Below are 17907 nucleotides of genomic sequence, written 5' to 3'. Positions count from 1 at the left end.
TTAGCCTTGGCAAGGCTATGCTCTACCATTAAGCTATTTCCGCCAGCTACGGTAGTGGCGAAGCACTACTGAGCAATTCACGTATCACTTGATACGGACGACTTATGTTTTTCCGCCGGACCACCCTCTTGACCTCCGATCGAGCTACGAGCACGAGTAGGTAGGTGGCTAGGGGGCCGGGAAGGGGGACCTTTCTTTTTGCTTCGCGCTAGATGAGATGATGATTAGTAGGTCAGGTCCCGTGTGTGTGCTCTTTCTCACAATCCTAAAGAGGCGGGCTGTCTTTTCAATCAATCTCCGGCCGCTCAGTGCCGCTATTGGTGCGAGTTGTAAGGGGTATTGGTCTCGAGTCGAGAAAAAGCTTCATCTCATTCTTGTAACGGGAGTGAGTGCACCGCAAGACCAGACAAGTTGCTCTCTCGCCTTGCAGCAGCGGAATCCTTCTTTTAAGTTAAGTCATTTCCTAAGAAGGCTCCTCTTATTCTACGAGAATCAAATTCTCCTACAATAATTCCACGAATCTGCTCGGAACCGGTCGATTCCTGAGCCATTCGTTCTCCCCTCTCGGTTGGCCTTTGGCAGCCACTAAAGCAAGTAAGAAAACCTAGAGTTCATTCACTTAAAGAACCGCGGATTTTTACCGGATTGTACACCTTTGTGTCTGGCTATGTATATGAATATGCATAAAGAAAGGACGGGACATCTCTCTCCTTTTTACTTTTTTTGGGGGGGGGAGAAGAGAGAGGAAAGAAGCTACAGCGGCACCTCACGAACTTCTTACTGGGGCAGCACCATCCTATAGGCATTTGCGAGTGTTTGGATGCACCTTTTTTGTTGTTTTGTTTATATTCTTGCGCAGTTAAGAGATAAATTGTCCTCAAGGCAAGCACTTGTGTCTTTTTTGGATATGCTCAGTCCGAATATAGATAGATGCTATGACGTGAAATCCAAGAGACTCGATGTATCCTTGAATGTTCTCTTTAATGAGGTCACCTCATATTTTCCTTTTCTTAATTAAGAAGCCCTGGAGGAGAATAGTGATGGAGATGTATTATGGCCTTCTCCTGTTCATCAACTCGAACTTCATTCTTCTGCAGTTGATGTTATGGATCAGCCTCACTCTTCAGGCCAGCATCTTCCGCCGATTGTCAGCCTGTTCAGCTGACCTCAGAGGCTTCCAGTCATCCGGAACAGCATCTTTCTTCTCGGCGACGATTACAGTCTCTTTCCAAAAGTCAGACTACTCTAGAAGATCAGCAGTCTAGCCCAGTTGCTTTCCTTCCAGTCGCTTCCTTAGATTAGATTCTGGATCCTTCTCTCAGGTTCGTTAATCTTCTCAAGTTTCTTATCCCGTTGAAGGTTTTTTTTCTTATTTTATGAATCGTTTTCTCTAAAACATCGAGCTTACCTCATGTCAGTTCAATCTTCTCATGAACCTGAATTCTTTGCTGAAGCTTCCAATCATTCTTGCTGAAGAAAGACTATGCAAGAAAAAAAGAAGAAAACTGAGTCTCATTGCCTGCAGAGAAAGAAGCCATTGGCTGCAAGTGAATTTACAAGATCAAGCATAAAACAGATAGCTCAGTAGAAAGATACAAAGCGTCATTAGTAGCTAAAGGATTCCTTCAAGAATATTGAGTCGAACCCCTTTAGAGATAGAAGAAAGATTTGCCCCGGGTTGCTAAACACCATTCGTGGCATTCTTGCCTTGGCTTTAAAAAAAAGTTGCCCTTATTTCAACTTGACTAATTATCGCTGACATTGTTTACACTTACAACATAGGGGGAAGTGATCAGCCTATTTTTATGGACAAGCCGAGATCATCTCACTTAGAAGCTGCTTTTCGGATTCTGCGATCTATCAAAACCTCGCTCGGAAGAGGTTGATTCTTGCCTATTCTTCAGTAGAGTATTCTGAATATGAAAACGCGGAATTCATTGACGAATTTCGGCAAAGCAGACTGATTAAGATCAATGCTGGTAAACCATTTTCTTCAAAGAAATAGGCTTTGTTATAAATATATAAATAATAATAGAGTTTCCGGCATACGCGCTTCTATAACACGCTTTCTCTATAAGAAAAAGTCGACTCTTTCCCAAATGGAAACTGATATCCTCTTTTTTGTTGCCCAGTAGGGCCCATGCAAAAGGTTTAGTTAAGATATGCCAGATTCCACCAAGTATACAAATGGAACCTATCCATACATGTCCTCCTATTATATCTTCAAAATCGTCCACACTAAGAATCCATTCTGAGGTGGAATGCTTCACTCGGGTTCAAGACAGTAAGGGGCTTGGCAACCCCGTTAGAAGATAAAGTCGAGTAGCGAGCTGCTTCGTCTTCTGCCGCTGGATAGGAATGAACCCATGTCAAAAGCAGTAAGGAATAGACTTAATCATTTACCCTAAAAACGGATTTTCCTATCCTAATAGTAGGAGGAGACTTGTTGCATTAGATAGATCGAGAGAATCCTATCTTCCTCTTATTTAGTCGGTAGTTAGAGTTAGGACTTCTTCTAGCTCCTCTCCCGTTGGTCGAGTGGCTTTCGCTCCTCTAGACCATACCTATTTAGCCGATGTCTTAAATAGAAGACTGGTATAAATTGGAGGAAGAATTGCATTTAGAAGTCATGACATGACCAGCTGATTTTTGGCACTCCAGCCAGCCGTCTTGGTCTCACTCATATTGGGAATCAGAGAAAGAAAGCAGGGGGGACACCTCTAAAAAGAGCTTGTTCCATAAACGCTTTCCTACAATGAACAGACGAACCGAGCGAGTCCAATGCAAAGAACCCCAGTGAGGAGATCAGGTTACCCTTTTTCGTATATTTCTAATACGTAATACGAGGAGGTAATTAGTTGATACCGAGAATGATAGAAGAAGTTTGCTTAAACACCCCCACTAAGGTAATATATTACTATCCTATACTCGTTTAAATTACAGTCTAAGGTTGCGTACATCTTCTTGTGTTAGAGTTCTTTCAAGCTCCTCCCTCAGCTTCAATTCAAGTTTTCTGATTTTAGTTGTAGGACTAAGGGCTAGGTGTTTTTGCAATCCTTCTAGTCTTGCAAAATTCCTTCGTTTCCTTTTGTATATGTCAACAAAAATGTTATGTTTCCAATCCTCTGTCTTAACTTGTAAGATGGTGAGAGCTTCAACAAAAGGGTCACTTTTTTGCCAAGCATTTTTTAACCAAGGTTTCCAATCCTCATGACATTCCCAAGTTGATAGATATCTAAATGCTCTGCCTTGGTTTTTTACATTTTCTTTAGGGATCAAATTTACTAGGATAGGGGAGTGGTCAGAGGCTAACCTAGGTAAGTGTCTTACCATGATGCTATCAAAGATATCCAACAACCCCTCATTCCCCAATGCCCTATCAATTCTCTCATGACATCTTCCTCGTGACCATGTAAATCTAGAGCCAGTGAAACCTAAATCTATTAGTTTTGAGGACTGGATCCAATTCCTAAATCTCATGCAACCATTTGAAGCCCTACCCCCTAATTTATCCAGAACCTCAGTATAAGCATTATAGTCTCCCAATGCAATCCAGGGCTCAGAAATTGTTGCTGCCAGTATAGTGAGTTTATCCCATAAAACTCTTATAATTTGTGGTTCTTCAATATACAGAAGTTAAATGAGTGCTTATATTACCAGGAAAAATTACATGCATGTGAATGAATTGCCAATCGTTGTGAATGATTTTAACATTGATGCTGTGATGCCATAAAATCCAAATACCTCCTGAAAAACCTATAGCTTCAACTCTATGTGACTTTGCCATTCCTAAAGTCTTAATAATTGATAGAGCTGTTATACCGCTTACCCTAGGTTCTAAGAGTATCACTACATTGATTTTGTAAATATCTATTAACTCTTTAAGGTAGTTTACTTGCTTACTTGATAGAGTAAGGATTGAGATAGTCTTTTTATTTGATATGCCTTGACAATTCCAAGCTAATAGTTTGTACTCCATTGATGAGAATTGAATAAGACACAGAGGCAAGCCATAATCCAGCCAAGAAATTTAAAAGGAAAACCCAATTCCAAAAGAACAGATTCCAAAAAAGGCCACTCAATGGAGTTGTCCAGAACCTCAATGCCCATCCAGCTACACCTACAAATCTTGTTGTTACTCCAGCTCAAGCCCCTTTGAGTGTAACCTCAGAAGATGATGGAGCATGGAGAGTGGTGCCCAGAAGAACTACTAGAGCCAGAAGAGTGAATTTCCCCACTACTGTTAACCCAGTTTCAATGATGAATGATTTAACTACAGTAGTTGAGGAAGAAGTTGTGTCACATAATGAGGTAGCTAATGATCCAGGGGATACTAATACAGGTAATCCTTATTTTACCTAATGATTATTTGTACATGGAATATTAGAGGGGGTAATGACCCTATTAAAATTAGAGAGTTAAAGAAGTTTATGATTAGAAAGAAAATAAGTTTCATGGGTGTTCTGGAAACTAGAGTTAAGGCTCAACAATTTGAGAAAATCACTAAGCAACTTAATAGTAAATGGATATGGAAACATAATTATTCTTGCTCTCCAAAGGGGGGAATCTGGATTGGTTGGAATCCTCAAATCATTGAAGTAGAGGTGTTAGAGGTACATGAGCAACTTATTCATTGTGAGCTTAAAGATGTTAATTCCTTTTTTTTCCAAATTACTCTTTGTTATGGATTACACACTATTGATCATAGAGTTGGGCTTTGGGAGAAGATCAGATCTTTGGCTAGTTATTCTCAGTTAGACCAATGGTTCATTTTGGGTGATTTTAATGCCGTCATGTATACTGATGATAGAACTAATGGAACAGCTGTTTCACTTGCTGAAATCAAGGATATGTCTCAATGGGTCACTGATTTAAACCTTGCTGAATTGAAATCTACTGGCCCTTCTTTTTCTTGGTCTAGCAGAGGCTATGCTGACAGAAGAATTCATAGTAGAATTGATCGTGCTTTTGGAAATGTGACATGGATGTTAAATAAAGGTCATATAGTAGTTGATTATTTGATGCCTTCTTTGTCTGATCATTCCCCTCTCCTATTGAAATATGCTGATGATCCTCTTACTGTGGGAAAGCCTTTTAAATTCTTCAACTACATGGCTCATCATGCTGATTTTCATACTATTATGCATGAATTTTGGCATCCTAGTGGTTCTCACAATCTGTTAGGAGCAATTTGGGCAAATCTTACACTTTTGAAGGGGAAAATGAAAAGCTTGCATAAAAATGAATTTCACAACTTGAATGAGAAGATTGAGACAGCAAGAAGTAATTTGGAACAAATTAAGTTTCAGTTACAGCAAGATCCTGATAGTGTTCAATTGCAAGAAAATGAGAAGATAGCTGGAGAGTTGTTGAGAAAATGGAATTTTATTGAGGAGTCTGCTCTAAAGCAGAAATCAAGGATTCAATGGTTGAAGCTTGGGGACTCAAATAATCACTTCTTTCATGCTGCAATGAAAGCTAGGTATAATACAAATAGAATTAACCTCTTGTATAATGCTCAGGGTGATAGGCTTGAGGATCCTGTTGGCATTCAACAGGAGATTCTTCACTTCTATAAATCATTATTAGGTAGCAGAGCCTCTTCTCTTCCTTCTATTGATTTACCTGTTATGTTATTAGGAGAGGGTCTATTTTGAACCTGGAAGCTCAACAGAGTCTGTGTAGAGAGGTTACAATGGAAGAGGTGAATCAAGCTCTTAGAGGGATTGATGATGATAAAGCTCCTGGAATTGATGGGTTTCAGTTTTTTTCAAAACAGCATGGCATTTTATTAAAGATGATGTGTTTAGAGCCATCCAAAAATTCTTCCAGTATGGGGTCTTTTGTAAGGCTATGAACTGCACATCCATTACACTTGTTCCTAAAGTTCCAAATCCCACTTTAGTAAAGGATTTTATACCCATTGCTTCTTGTTCTATGCTCTATAAAATAATTTCGAAAATCCTCAAAAGCTTCAGCTATATTTAATAACATACTCTCATACTGAGCCCGGTTAACATCCTTATGTAAAATTTCTAACAATTCAGCATAAGAATATATTTTCATTATATCATTATTTTTCATATAAGATTCTCTGAGGTTAATTCCTAAATTTTTTAAATTAACTCTACCGAGATTCTCTGGCATAAGTAAACCGAAGTTAACTAACTTTTGTTTATTTACTTTTATATAAGATATCATATGTTTTGATATTTTGAAGGGCTGATTCTGAAGTTTATTCATAACACTACATATTTCCTTATAACTATTACTGATATCAATATAGTAGTGATTGATATCCCCCGTGCTTAACAGATTGTAACGACTAATTGCACCAGTTATTCCACTTAAGTAACCACCTTTTAAGTCAGACAAATATTTAGGGTATAAACCTGATGGTAAAGCACTACCCCAAGATAACGGTTTACATACCATAGGTAAATTTAATTTAATTGGTAGTAATGATACATCAAAATTACGGATAGCATAAAGATTTTTAGGTAAATAATATTTACCCTTCTTCTTTTGAATAGGTACATTATTATTCTCAGAATTTTCTAATACCATTAGATTCCTATCAACAAAAAATTCAACTAATGCTACACCAATATGGTGTTTTTTAAATAAACTCTCATTTTTTTCATCTTCTTTTTCTATTTTACTTTGATATTTATGATTAACTAGTAAAACATGTGCTTTAACATGCCTGTCCAGGTGATCAATTAAAGTTGAAACACGAACCATGGATGAATCAGAGCGATATAAAATACAGATTACATAAACAATTAATGCTTCAAGTGTATATTGCCCTAACTCATTAAGTAATTCTAATTGTGGATATTGATCTTTTTTTAATTTTTCCATTAAATAATCCTTAGCATTCTTCTTATCAGGTATAATCATTAGACTCATAATGAGATTGCATGTGCTATTAATTGATTTTGCATCAAACTTCATTGTAAGATTTTCAATCTTCTCTTGCAACTCTCTTAATTTATCCTGATTATATGGTTTTGTTTCATTTGATTTGAAATCATTCAATATTTTAAATACTTCTTCTTTATACATTACTCTGTTAGATTTAGATTCATCGCCATCATTATTTTCAAGATTATCCAGGTAGAATTTATTCCAGAAATCAATGATGATCCTTTTTGTTTCATTAGATTTGTTATCATACGATATATAAACTGAATTGCCTATAAAATAAAAATATGGACTATTCATATTAGTTTTAAAATTACTAAATTTCGTCATAATTTTTGTTTTCTTTTAATATTTTGTTATGGATTTTTTCCTGTTTTTTAATTCAGGGGTCTTTACCACGTTCGTCTTCTTTAAGAGATTACAATATGTTTTGTTAATAAGAGAAACTAATATGTTATATAATAAGTAAAAAATGTTTGATAAATCAGTCATAGAGGGGTATCTCCAATAATCAAAGAAGATACATCAACTGAATACAGGCAAAGAGTAATAAAACTCTGGGATTTTACAAAGTGCCATACCCTATCAAACATATCCCCATAAAGACGCTCTAGCATATTTGATCTAGAGACAGACCTAAGTTATATTTTTTTAACTCTATAGTGTATGATATATCTTAGGGAGCTTTCTTACTTAGCGCTTGCGCTAAGGATCTAATCAGAGTCAACCTTGGATTTAAAAAAGCCCTTTTCCTTATTAGCCAGAGTACAAGCGTACTCTTTGATCTTTAGTAAAGGCGTATTAAGCCAAAAAAGCATTTTTTCGAACAGTCTCAACGCCCTCATTGAGAGTCGCTCCGCGAGACGTCCAGTAGTCTCTGACTTGGTCTTCGGAATCGTAAGTCTCAGCCCGTTCCCAGCTTGACTTGCTCTCAGGTTGGCCCTTCTACTGGACTAAGTAGTATTCCATTCGTGCAGTCGGTCTATGGGCTAGCCCATGGTACGGTCAGCTATGATATACTCAACTTCTTCTTTAGTAGGTTAGGTTCATCTACAACATCTGGTGGTGCCCTCGTGGGCACGTTCCTCTCTGGGTCGGTCTGGTCTAATCGAAGTCAACTGACTTACATGGAATACGGGGTGAGTTTTCACCGAGCCGGTCTCTTGAGTCTATAGGCGATCTTTTCTATCCGCTTCTCTACAGGGCCTACTTTCTTCTTTCTTCAGACCGGGCTAAGCCTGACGGTTGTTTAAGTAGGTTGGGCAGCTTTTGCTATCCTCCTGCCACCTCTTGGCAAAGTAGTCTGATGGGCAAGCTCCCTCCTGTCGCAGTGGTGTGGGGCGTCAGAGGCTGTTGCCCCGTGGCCAACTCGAAGGGGCTGAAGTTCGACGCAGAGCTTTTTGGTTGTTAAGTTATAGTAGTACTGAGCAATATTCAACAGCTCCAGTCCTTACTCTAACAAGTAAGCAAGTAAACTACCTTCTGGTTGGCATTAAAGTTCCTTAAGTAGCCTTCGAGGAATCCATTTTTTCTCCCCGTCTGAGCTTTCAAAGATATACCGACCGTAGGTATCTGACCATCAGATACCGACAGCCGTCTTCTAACATTACCTACTTTTAGGGGTTTTCCAAAATGTAATATAACATAAAAGCCCTTTTCATCATCAGAAACAACCGGATTTCCGGCCTCTTGCATTGCATTACCATAACGACAAGAAAAATTCATTAAAAAAAAGAAAGATTGCTCTTGTGACTTGGAATGAACCTTTCTCAGTGAAGGAAAGGAATAGCGATGGATTTTGATGGAGCATCCAGGAACAAGAAGATTCAACCGGACGACGAATTCTTACGTGGTCCAAGGAAAGAAAAGGCCCGCTTCTACGATTTCATCTATATTGAATCTTAATATAAGAATAGCTTATATAGTCATGATTCAATTCAGGTCCACTGACTTTTGATTGATTTCTCATTTTTCGGATCTGATTGGAACAATGGAGAAGGAGGAAGACTTTAGCGATTCATAATAGGATATCTTGAATATCTATGTCCCAGAACATAAAAAATTTTTAATGAAGACTAAGACAGGAGTTTCGTGGAAGCCTTTTCTCGGATTTGATTTGAAGTGATCACTTAAGCCTCTTTCTTAGGGCCTTTAAAGAGTGCGACTCTACCGCTTTTAAAAAAGAAAAGGCCTATTTGTATTTGATTCAATTCATGAATTAGCCTACTTTACTATGAGTATACTGGAATTCTATATTATATATATAATAAAAAAGAGTATATCATTCGTCTTTCTGTTACAACACGGCGAAACTAAATGGTTCTAATAAATAGAATGAAAAAAAAAGAAGAATTTTTAGGCTATAGACCTTATTTTCCTGGGATTGTAGTTCAATCGGTTAGAGCACCGCCCTGTCAAGGCGGAAGCTGCGGGTTCGAGCCCCGTCAGTCCCGACCTAGGCGCTGCAAGCGATCAATTCATCTCTCCATCTTCTGTGAAGAGGGGAGAAAAAGAGTAGGATCTAATTCCCAGCGGGAGGATCCTTCTTTTCTTTCGGATTTTTCATCAAAAAAATGGAAATGCAAATAGTACCAATTGTGATGGAAGAAATACATATGTAGGTTGGTACAATGGGAGGTATCACCATATTCAGGATTCAAAGGGATACCCTTCTAGTCTGGCTTTTTTCGATTGTTCCTGATCCGAATAGACATTTTTTTTTACGAAACGCAATGAACTTAAAAGAGTACTTTTCAGATTAAACCTACCCTTTCTTCTAGCTCCGGCCCCGAAGCAAGGGCGAATTTTTATTCCTTACTGAGTGATTTCAGTTCCTCCTGGGTCTCTACTTCACTCCCCAGCCGTCCCGCTTTCTTTAGCAGCCTTAACTTTCCAGCCTTGGCTTGTTCGCAGTAAGGGGCAATCCCCTATGAGATGGAGGCTAGTGTTAGAGCGAGGGACTGCTTTTGTGCTTGTATCACCATGGGCCTACCCATTAGCGCTATCCAAGTGAGAGTCAAAGTGGAGTGTATACGAGTATGCCTATATCTCTGTCTAGGAGTCGAAGCAGTCGATTACTTATGTCTCTTTGAATCGTCTCATCCATGGCGAGTGCTATCATATAAGAAATAAGGGGACGGCTGCATTTAGAAGCGTTCTTTTCATTCAACTATTGTTATCAATCATAAGAGAAGAAAGAAGAGTCTCTTTCTTCAAAGAATCCCGCGCCCTTCTTGGTTGGAAAAAACCAACTAGCAATATCCTACAAGTCTTTTTTCATTTTTCGATATAAGTGAAAAGAGTAGAGACGAAAAAAGAAAAGCCAACTCATGTTTCCCCTCCATTTTCATTACGAAGATGTTTCACGTCAAGATCCGTTGCTCAAACCGAATCACGCCAACGTTATGGACGTTCCTGGATTGTGTGAAATAAGAGTAGTACCAAAGGCAGCACCCTCTGATTTCATAATCAAAAATGGAAAATTGGCTATGGAGATTCCGTGCGGTCAGAAATTGATACGGACACACAGGGGTTCGGTAGGAAAGTCGTTTCGATCCAATCCATTCTTGGGGTCAAATAAAGACAAAGGATATGTCAATGACCTAGCACGACAAAGCACTCTCCGAGGACCTGGAATGTTTCATTTTTTGGTCAGAATCTCGACAGTAATGTCTCTCTTAGATTCTCTGGTGGAAATACGGGAAAACTCCATTCAATTCTCGATGGAAACGGAGTTTTGCGAATTCTCCCCGGAACTAGAAGATCATTTTGAGATCTTCGAACATATTCGAGGGTTCAATGTAACTATTGTCACTTCAGCCAACACACAAGATGAGACTTTACTACCGTGGAGCGGCTTTTTGCAAAAAGATGAGGGAGAAACTCAGTAAGATGTCGGAAAATCGAAATGAGGAAAGACAATAAAGTGCTTTGTTTCGTTGGAAAAATCAACGCAAATACAAATCTCAAATTGACTTTCTAAAACCTACTTCTATAGATAGAAAAGGTTGGAAAGAGTTACTTTTAGAATTCCCTCCCTTTATACTTTTCTAGGGGTACCCTTCCGTTCCTTTGGCAAAGGGCCTAACTACAGCTCTGAGTAACTCCTTGTCTCATTGATCCGAAAAGAAAGGCATAAGTCCCACGTGTACTAAGCCCTTTCTTTTTTCTATTTTTTTCCTTCTCTAAGAGCTAGAATGAATAAAAGCATGAACTCGGAACTTTCCTAATAGTAGACTAAGACCTCTTTCTTGAGTATCTATGATCTCCTTTTCGTTAAAGGAAATCGCGGATTCCCTGGCCGATTGCTATCCTAGCTCTTTCAACATCCGCTCCATCCTCAACTTGGACAGGGGATGCAGCGCGCTTAGCGTCGGAAAGATCCCTCTACGTGAGTGTGCTATAAAACTAGGAGAAGAACAGAACTAAACGGATCAATTCTTTTGACCGGTCGTTTCGAGCTTCCAGTTCTTCTGGATTGCTAATGTGGTTCGATGACGCCGATGGAAGGAACCGCTGGGGATTCATCCAACTTCGATCCCCTAAAGGCAAGTACGTAGGCTATAGAATCCCAAAAAAAAAAAAAAAAAGAGCTCCTTCGGCTCTAAACAGCTACTGTCTTTATTTGGTCTATCAGCTACTCGGCCAGCTACTGACCTAATTGGGAGCTTTTCAGCCAAGGTCGTCGGATTTAGAGGTCCTTTCGCAAGGTAATTCCTATTTGCTTACTTGGAACAAGTAAGGGTCCAGATCATTCCATTGGGAAGAAAGCAGAAGTCATCCATACATATATAGATGAATAGTACCAGTGGCGTATAGGAGGAAGACGGGGAGTGACTGGGGTGGGGAAGAAGAGTTGTCACGATAGAAAGAATCTTGGCAAAGCAAATGAGTATAAGAAACCAACGATTCTCTGTTCTTAAACAACCCATATTTTCCACACTTAATCAGCATTTGATAGATTATCCAACCCCGAGTAATATTAGTTATTGGTGGGGATTCGGTTCGTTAGCTGGGATTTGTTTAGTCATTCAGATAGTGACTGGTGTTTTTTTAGCTATGCATTATACACCTCATGTGGATCTAGCTTTCAACAGCGTAGAACATATTATGAGAGATGTTGAAGGGGGCTGGTTGCTCCGTTATATGCATGCTAATGGGGCAAGTATGTTTCTCATTGTGGTTCACCTTCATATTTTTCGTGGTCTATATCATGCGAGTTATAGCAGTCCTAGGGAATTTGTTCGGTGTCTCGGAGTTGTAATCTTCTTATTAATGATTGTGACAGCTTTTATAGGATACGTACTACCCTGGGGTCAGATGAGCTTTTGGGGAGCTACAGTAATTACAAGCTTAGCTAGCGCTATACCTGTAGTAGGAGATAGCATAGTGACTTGGCTTTGGGGTGGTTTCTCCGTGGACAATGCCACCTTAAATCGTTTTTTTAGTCTTCATCATTTACTCCCTTTTATTTTAGTAGGCGCCAGTCTTCTTCATCTGGCCGCATTGCATCAATATGGATCAAATAATCCATTAGGTGTACATTCAGAGATGGATAAAATTGCCTTTTACCCTTATTTTTATGTAAAGGATCTAGTAGGTTGGGTAGCTTTTGCTATCTTTTTTTCCTTTTGGATTTTTTATGCTCCTAATGTTTTGGGGCATCCCGACAATTATATACCTGCTAATCCGATGCCCACCCCGCCTCATATTGTGCCGGAATGGTATTTCTTACCCATCTATGCCATTCTTCGTAGTATACCTGACAAAGCGGGAGGTGTAGCCGCAATAGCACTCGTTTTTATATGTCTCTTGGCTTTGCCTTTTTTTAAAAGTATGTATGTACGTAGTTCAAGTTTTCGCCCGATTTACCAAGGACTATTTTGGTTGCTTTTGGCGGATTGCTTACTACTAGGTTGGATCGGATGTCAACCTGTGGAAGCACCCTTTGTTACTATTGGACAAATTTCTTCTTTTCTTTTCTTCTTGTTTTTTGCCATAACGCCCATTCTGGGACGAGTTGGAAGAAGAATTCCTAATTCTTACACGGATGAGACTGAGAACACCTGATCAGTGAAAAATTCTTACACCAAGAATTGACAAGCGGATGAGTTTGATAGTTGACAGCGCTAACGAGCAAGAAAACTCCTGCGCGGCTAACGCTAGCTTAGAATAATATAAGCTTTAGCTTGAGCTCTGCCGTTGCTTGTTCTTTCGCGGTAGTTCGGTTGTTGCTTGTTGGCTGCTCAAGAAGTTGGACTAGTTGCTCCTCCGACCCGGAGTGGATTCTAGGCTCGATGAGATGTTAGGTGGGCCTGTTGCGTAGAGAAAGACGAAGAAATCTTCTTTCATGTGATCGAGTTCCTTCGGGTGTGCATCTTTCTTTTCTCCCATTTCTTTCTTGGTCAACAACCAAGCAACTTTCCCTTTCCCATTTTCTAAGTCTCCCCCGGCCCCGGGGGAGCGGAGCTATGAAATAAAGAGAAATACGTTATGAAAAAGAAACTGGCCATTTACCAATATGGATCACAGTTTGATCCAAGCGGTCCCACTCGTTATTCACCCAGCGATTGGATTTATTTTTCCGTTTCGGAGGAATCCTCACCATCCGAACGCAGTACTTCTATAGGGGTCCAAAAAATATGCACAAGTAGTTCCACTTCTGACTCCCATGCTGATTCCCGTGAAGATCTTTTTACCCAGATTTCTTTTGAACTACAACGTCGAATGGATGAGATTGGAATGACACTTCCTGACGGTGTCGATTTCAATTATTTAGAATACCGAGGTCTTGCTAATCTTGTCTCCGAGGCATGTTGGCTCCGAAATCTCTTACTTGAGCTACATTGCCCTCTGAAGCGGGCCACCATAGTTTATTGTGACAATATCAGTGCGATCTATCTCTCTACCAACCCCGTGCAACATCAACGTACCAAACATGTTGAATTAGACATTCATTTTGTGCGTGAAAAGGTCGCATTGGGTTAAATTCGAGTCTTACATGTTCCTTCCCGTTATCAGTTCGCCGATATCTTCACTAAAGGCCTGCCTCGACACCTTTCTCCCAAATCTAACAATATTTTCTTTCTCTTCCGTAAGCTTCGCTTAAGCGACTTCATATCCTCCGTTTGAAGACTCCGAACCAGAGGATTTCAACATAGCATTTGAATTGAAAGTGGCATCTCTACTAAGAATTACTTTCTTAGATTCAAGACTCCACAATCTATAACCTTTTGATTCAGAAGAATAACCAATTCAAATGCATTTGACAGCTCTCGGAGAAAATTTTCCATCATTAGAGCATAAGCGGTACAAGCAAAAACTTTAAGAAAGGAATAGTCAACAGTTGTACCTGACCACAACTCCTCTGGAATTTGGAAGTTGATGGCACTGTGTGGAGAACGGTTGACAATATAAGCCCCACCCCACTAGTTTATCTGCTGTTAGTAACTTGTCCTGCAGGCCGTGGAGACAGCTTCTGTCCATAGATCACGGCGATGCCACAATCCAGCATTAGAGAACATGCAAGGAGCACGCTCAAGAAGAGTTCTGTTCATACGTTCTGCTACACCATTTTGTTGAGGCCTGCCGGGTAATGTTTTGTGTCTAGCAATACCGGCTTGTGCGCGGAACTCTGTAAATTCATCATCACAAAACTCCAACCCTCGATCAGTCCTGAGCTTTTTCACTTTTCTCCCAGTCTGGTTCTCAACAAGAATCTTCCACTTTTTTAAGATGGACAAAGCCTCATTTTTCTGCCTCAAGAAAGAAGTCCAGACTTTTCGAGAGAAATCATCAATAATGGTCATCAAATAACGTTTGCCAGAATTTGAGGTGACCCTAGAAGGTCCCCAAAGATCAGAGTGAACATAATCGAGAACACCTTTGGTGCTGTGAGTAGCAGTAGAGAAACTTACTTTCTTTTCTTTCCCATAAACACAATGTTCACAGAATTATAGCTTACCCGTGCCGGGTGAACCAAGAAGACCACGCTTGCTCAGGAGATCCATGCCTTTCTCACTCATGTGGCCAAGGCGCATATGCCACAAGCGAGTGAGATCAGAATCAGAAAGTGAGGATGAGACAGCTGCCGATGAACCTGTCACTCTATGTCCCTGCAAAACATACAGACTGCCATTTCAAATTTCATGAGCACCAGGGCACCTCTACTGACCTTCAATTCACGAAAAGGAGGAGCGATATTAAGAAAAGAAGGATCAAAGAAAGATCCTATCCCCTCCTTTTTAGACTCTTTGTAATGAAGTACTGAAGAATCCTTTTTTCGTTTTTTCTTAATTTTCCATTTTTAATTATTAATAATACTAAATAAAAAATAAGACTTTTGTTTGTAATTTTTTTTTTATTAAAGTTTTATTAAGTAAAAGTTCTAAGAACAAACATCCTAAAAAAATAATGAAAATGAATTTGCTAGAATATTCTATTTTTTATTTATTGTTTTGGGGGTTTTGTAACCAGTGTGAGTGGAAAAGGAAAAGTGAAACTTCATTAGATGGTTGATTGTACAAGGAAGACGACAGATTATGGAAAAAGAATAAAAAAAAGAATGCTAAATAACGGAATTGTTGATTAGATGACAAATCCCATTTTTTTTTTTGGATTCAGTATGGATAAAAGATCTTCCTATGTTATACTATTCAATTCGCGACGGCGAATTGATATGATAGCTCAGATATTGTTATTCATGATATTAATCTGATTCAATATCATGAAGAAGTAATTCATTCCATTGAATTCAAATTTACAGGTAAAATTTTTATCATCTCTATGGGATTAAATCCCGAGTTAATGCGAAGTAAAAAAACGATGAGATTATGGAAGTAAATATTCTCGCATTTATTGCTACTGCACTATTCATTCTAGTTCCTACTGCTTTTTTACTTATTATTTATGTAAAAACGGTCAGCCAAAATGATTAATTTGAATGAAACTTGACTTCTTAGTTCTTTATAAATGATTGAAAAATCAAAATAAAATTCCAATTTCATTTATTAATTGAAATGAGCAGGCTAGAATCAGCAATATTCAATGAGATTTAATAGTATGGTAGAAAGATTCATATGAATCTTTCTACCATACTATTAATTCGATTAGTGTTTTTTTTTTCGTGTAGGAAGTTGTCCTATAACTCGAATAAAGATACAGACTTAATTGAATATCGATCAATCCACAATATATATCTTCATATATGGTATGTACATAGCGACCCCAATTCTCTTTTTTTGCTCCATCTATTTGATCCATTTGGATTCAGTCTGATCAATCCGAACTAATCGAAAGGCAACTCTTACCTTACGTTTATTTTATAGCTCGAATTCTGCGATTTCGGGTTCTTTAAAATATAAACGCAGTATCTGCCAAAAGAATCAAAGAAAGAAAAATATGGTATATCTTAAAAATATGGTATATCTTAATAAAAAACCAACTTAGTAATCTTTTTTTATCATTGCCAACTCAAGAAGTAAAGTAATTGAATTGATTGACGAGTGGATAGATGCTTGAAAGAGTTCTATGGTGTGGAAACTTCTTCGATCTTTTTGAAATGAAAAAGAAATAGTAAACCTCATCCATTTTTAACACGTAAAACCCGATATGAAAGAAATCGATAAAGCACAACAAAATCAAATCTATTTCCTATCATCTAGATTTCATTTCGTTTCGAATCGAAATATAAACATGGGAATTAGTTAAATATTTCTTTTATTGACATTTCTTTATTATCTTTAATTAAAAATGAAAAACACTTTCTGGAGCGATCTATAAATCTAAAACAAATGATACAGTTTTATTCCTCAACTAAAAACTCAATGAGTAATTAATTAAGGAATATTTCTAGAGTCCACTTCTTCCCCATACTACAAGTGAAAGAGAAAACGTAAAGACTACCATTAAAGCAGCCCAAGCGAGACTTACAATATCCATGTGAATTATGTCCCCTATTTCTATGAATATGAAGGAATTATTCCATTATTGTTTACTAATAATAGTGAAATCCATGGTACAGAGTCAAAATTTTTTGGACTATCCATTTTGTACTATTAATTTAATGAACCAATCTAATACCTTAAGTACTCAGCGACTTTTTTGAGTTTGTATACAAACTCTATTTCGTCTTTCTTTTCCACAATTACTAATCCCCCCCGCTGACCAGTCAGTAACCAAAATGGAAGGGAATGAATGGGTCTCACGGTATTCCTTCCACTATTTACTAAAGTAAAAATCTTTCTATCCACAAGAATTTACAGAACTTTCACTTTTGAGAACTCTCGTATACTTAGAATAAAGTATGTATCAAGAAACCTCCTCCTCTCTTTCCCTTCGACTGGAGAATAATCCGCGAGTTCTAGGTTATATGAGTTATAGTAGTCGATAGTCGATAAGGGATTTATAGTTTTTTGTTTTGTTAATTAGAACCAGGCGACACCCGGATTTGAACTGGGGAACAAGGATTTGCAGTCCTCCGCCTTACCACTCGGCCATGCCGCCAAAACGATACAAAATAGAATAAACAAAAATATTATTTGGGATGGATTACTGAATTTTTTTTTTATTTATTGTACTTGCATTTTGAATCCCTTTTCCTTGCTATCCCTTACTAAAACCTAAAACTAAAATCTTTCTTTTGTTTTTTATTTTTGATTCGATCGATACCAAAAAATATGGACTTTCAGTTAAAAAAGTAAAAATTCATGATAAACATGAGAAATTGGAACCATTAACTATTGACTTAATTGCAATTTCATGAACGATTCCTCAATTTTGATTTCAAATTATGTTTACCTAATGACATAAGAAAATCAATATGATAACTCATTAGTATTGCGTCTTTTCAAGAAAAATGGAAAAATCTTTATTTCCTTTTTTCTTTTTCTCAATTTCAATTATAATAAAAATTATGAGTATATGTAAACCCCGGAACAAGAACAAAAATTACACAGACCGTCGAGTATCTTATATATGATA

At 38.1% G+C, this 17907-nt stretch overlaps 4 protein-coding genes and 2 non-coding genes across 6 annotated transcripts; 5 read left to right on the top strand and 1 right to left on the bottom strand.

The window, feature by feature from the left end:
• Positions 1-4257: 4257 nt before the first annotated feature.
• Positions 4258-5657, top strand: LOC130826592 (uncharacterized). The gene is made up of 2 exons (XM_057692170.1): positions 4258-4342; positions 4390-5657. The coding sequence occupies exons 1-2, from the start codon at positions 4258-4260 to the stop codon at positions 5655-5657; spliced, it is 1353 nt and encodes a 450-aa protein (XP_057548153.1).
• A 3649-nt stretch (positions 5658-9306) lies between these two features.
• Positions 9307-9380, top strand: TRNAD-GUC (transfer RNA aspartic acid (anticodon GUC)). The gene has a single exon. It is a non-coding gene; the product is annotated as a tRNA-Asp (tRNA).
• A 17-nt stretch (positions 9381-9397) lies between these two features.
• On the top strand, positions 9398-10979 carry LOC130827004 (60S ribosomal protein L5, mitochondrial-like). Its single transcript, XM_057692637.1, has one exon. The coding sequence runs from the start codon at positions 10257-10259 to the stop codon at positions 10815-10817; it is 561 nt and encodes a 186-aa protein (XP_057548620.1). The 5' UTR covers positions 9398-10256; the 3' UTR covers positions 10818-10979.
• A 458-nt stretch (positions 10980-11437) lies between these two features.
• Positions 11438-15749, top strand: LOC130827003 (cytochrome b). Its single transcript, XM_057692636.1, has one exon. It carries the CDS (start codon positions 11815-11817, stop codon positions 12994-12996), a length of 1182 nt encoding a protein of 393 aa, XP_057548619.1. The 5' UTR covers positions 11438-11814; the 3' UTR covers positions 12997-15749.
• On the top strand, positions 13420-13914 carry LOC130826591 (uncharacterized). The gene has a single exon (XM_057692169.1). The coding sequence runs from the start codon at positions 13420-13422 to the stop codon at positions 13912-13914; it is 495 nt and encodes a 164-aa protein (XP_057548152.1).
• Positions 15750-17359: 1610 nt separating the features above from the next.
• TRNAC-GCA (transfer RNA cysteine (anticodon GCA)) lies at positions 17360-17430 on the bottom strand. The gene has a single exon. It is a non-coding gene; the product is annotated as a tRNA-Cys (tRNA).
• Positions 17431-17907: the final 477 nt, after the last annotated feature.

Source organism: Amaranthus tricolor, chromosome 11 (genome assembly GCF_026212465.1).
Source record: "Amaranthus tricolor cultivar Red isolate AtriRed21 chromosome 11, ASM2621246v1, whole genome shotgun sequence".
Taxonomy (NCBI): domain Eukaryota; kingdom Viridiplantae; phylum Streptophyta; class Magnoliopsida; order Caryophyllales; family Amaranthaceae; genus Amaranthus; species Amaranthus tricolor.
Note: the sequence above shows the minus strand (reverse complement) of the source record. Positions and strands in the feature narration are given on the sequence as shown.

Bases quoted from the DNA above. Each gene is read 5' to 3' on its own strand.
- LOC130827004 (XM_057692637.1), top strand. From the start codon at position 10,257: ATGTTTCCCCTCCATTTTCATTACGAAGATGTTTCACGTCAAGATCCG.
- LOC130826592 (XM_057692170.1), top strand. From the start codon at position 4,258: ATGATGAATGATTTAACTACAGTAGTTGAGGAAGAAGTTGTGTCACAT. The intron at 4,343-4,389 runs GTAATCCTTATT...GGAATATTAGAG, and splicing joins TCCAGGGGATACTAATACAG to GGGGTAATGACCCTATTAAA.
- LOC130827003 (XM_057692636.1), top strand. From the start codon at position 11,815: ATGAGTATAAGAAACCAACGATTCTCTGTTCTTAAACAACCCATATTT.
- LOC130826591 (XM_057692169.1), top strand. From the start codon at position 13,420: ATGAAAAAGAAACTGGCCATTTACCAATATGGATCACAGTTTGATCCA.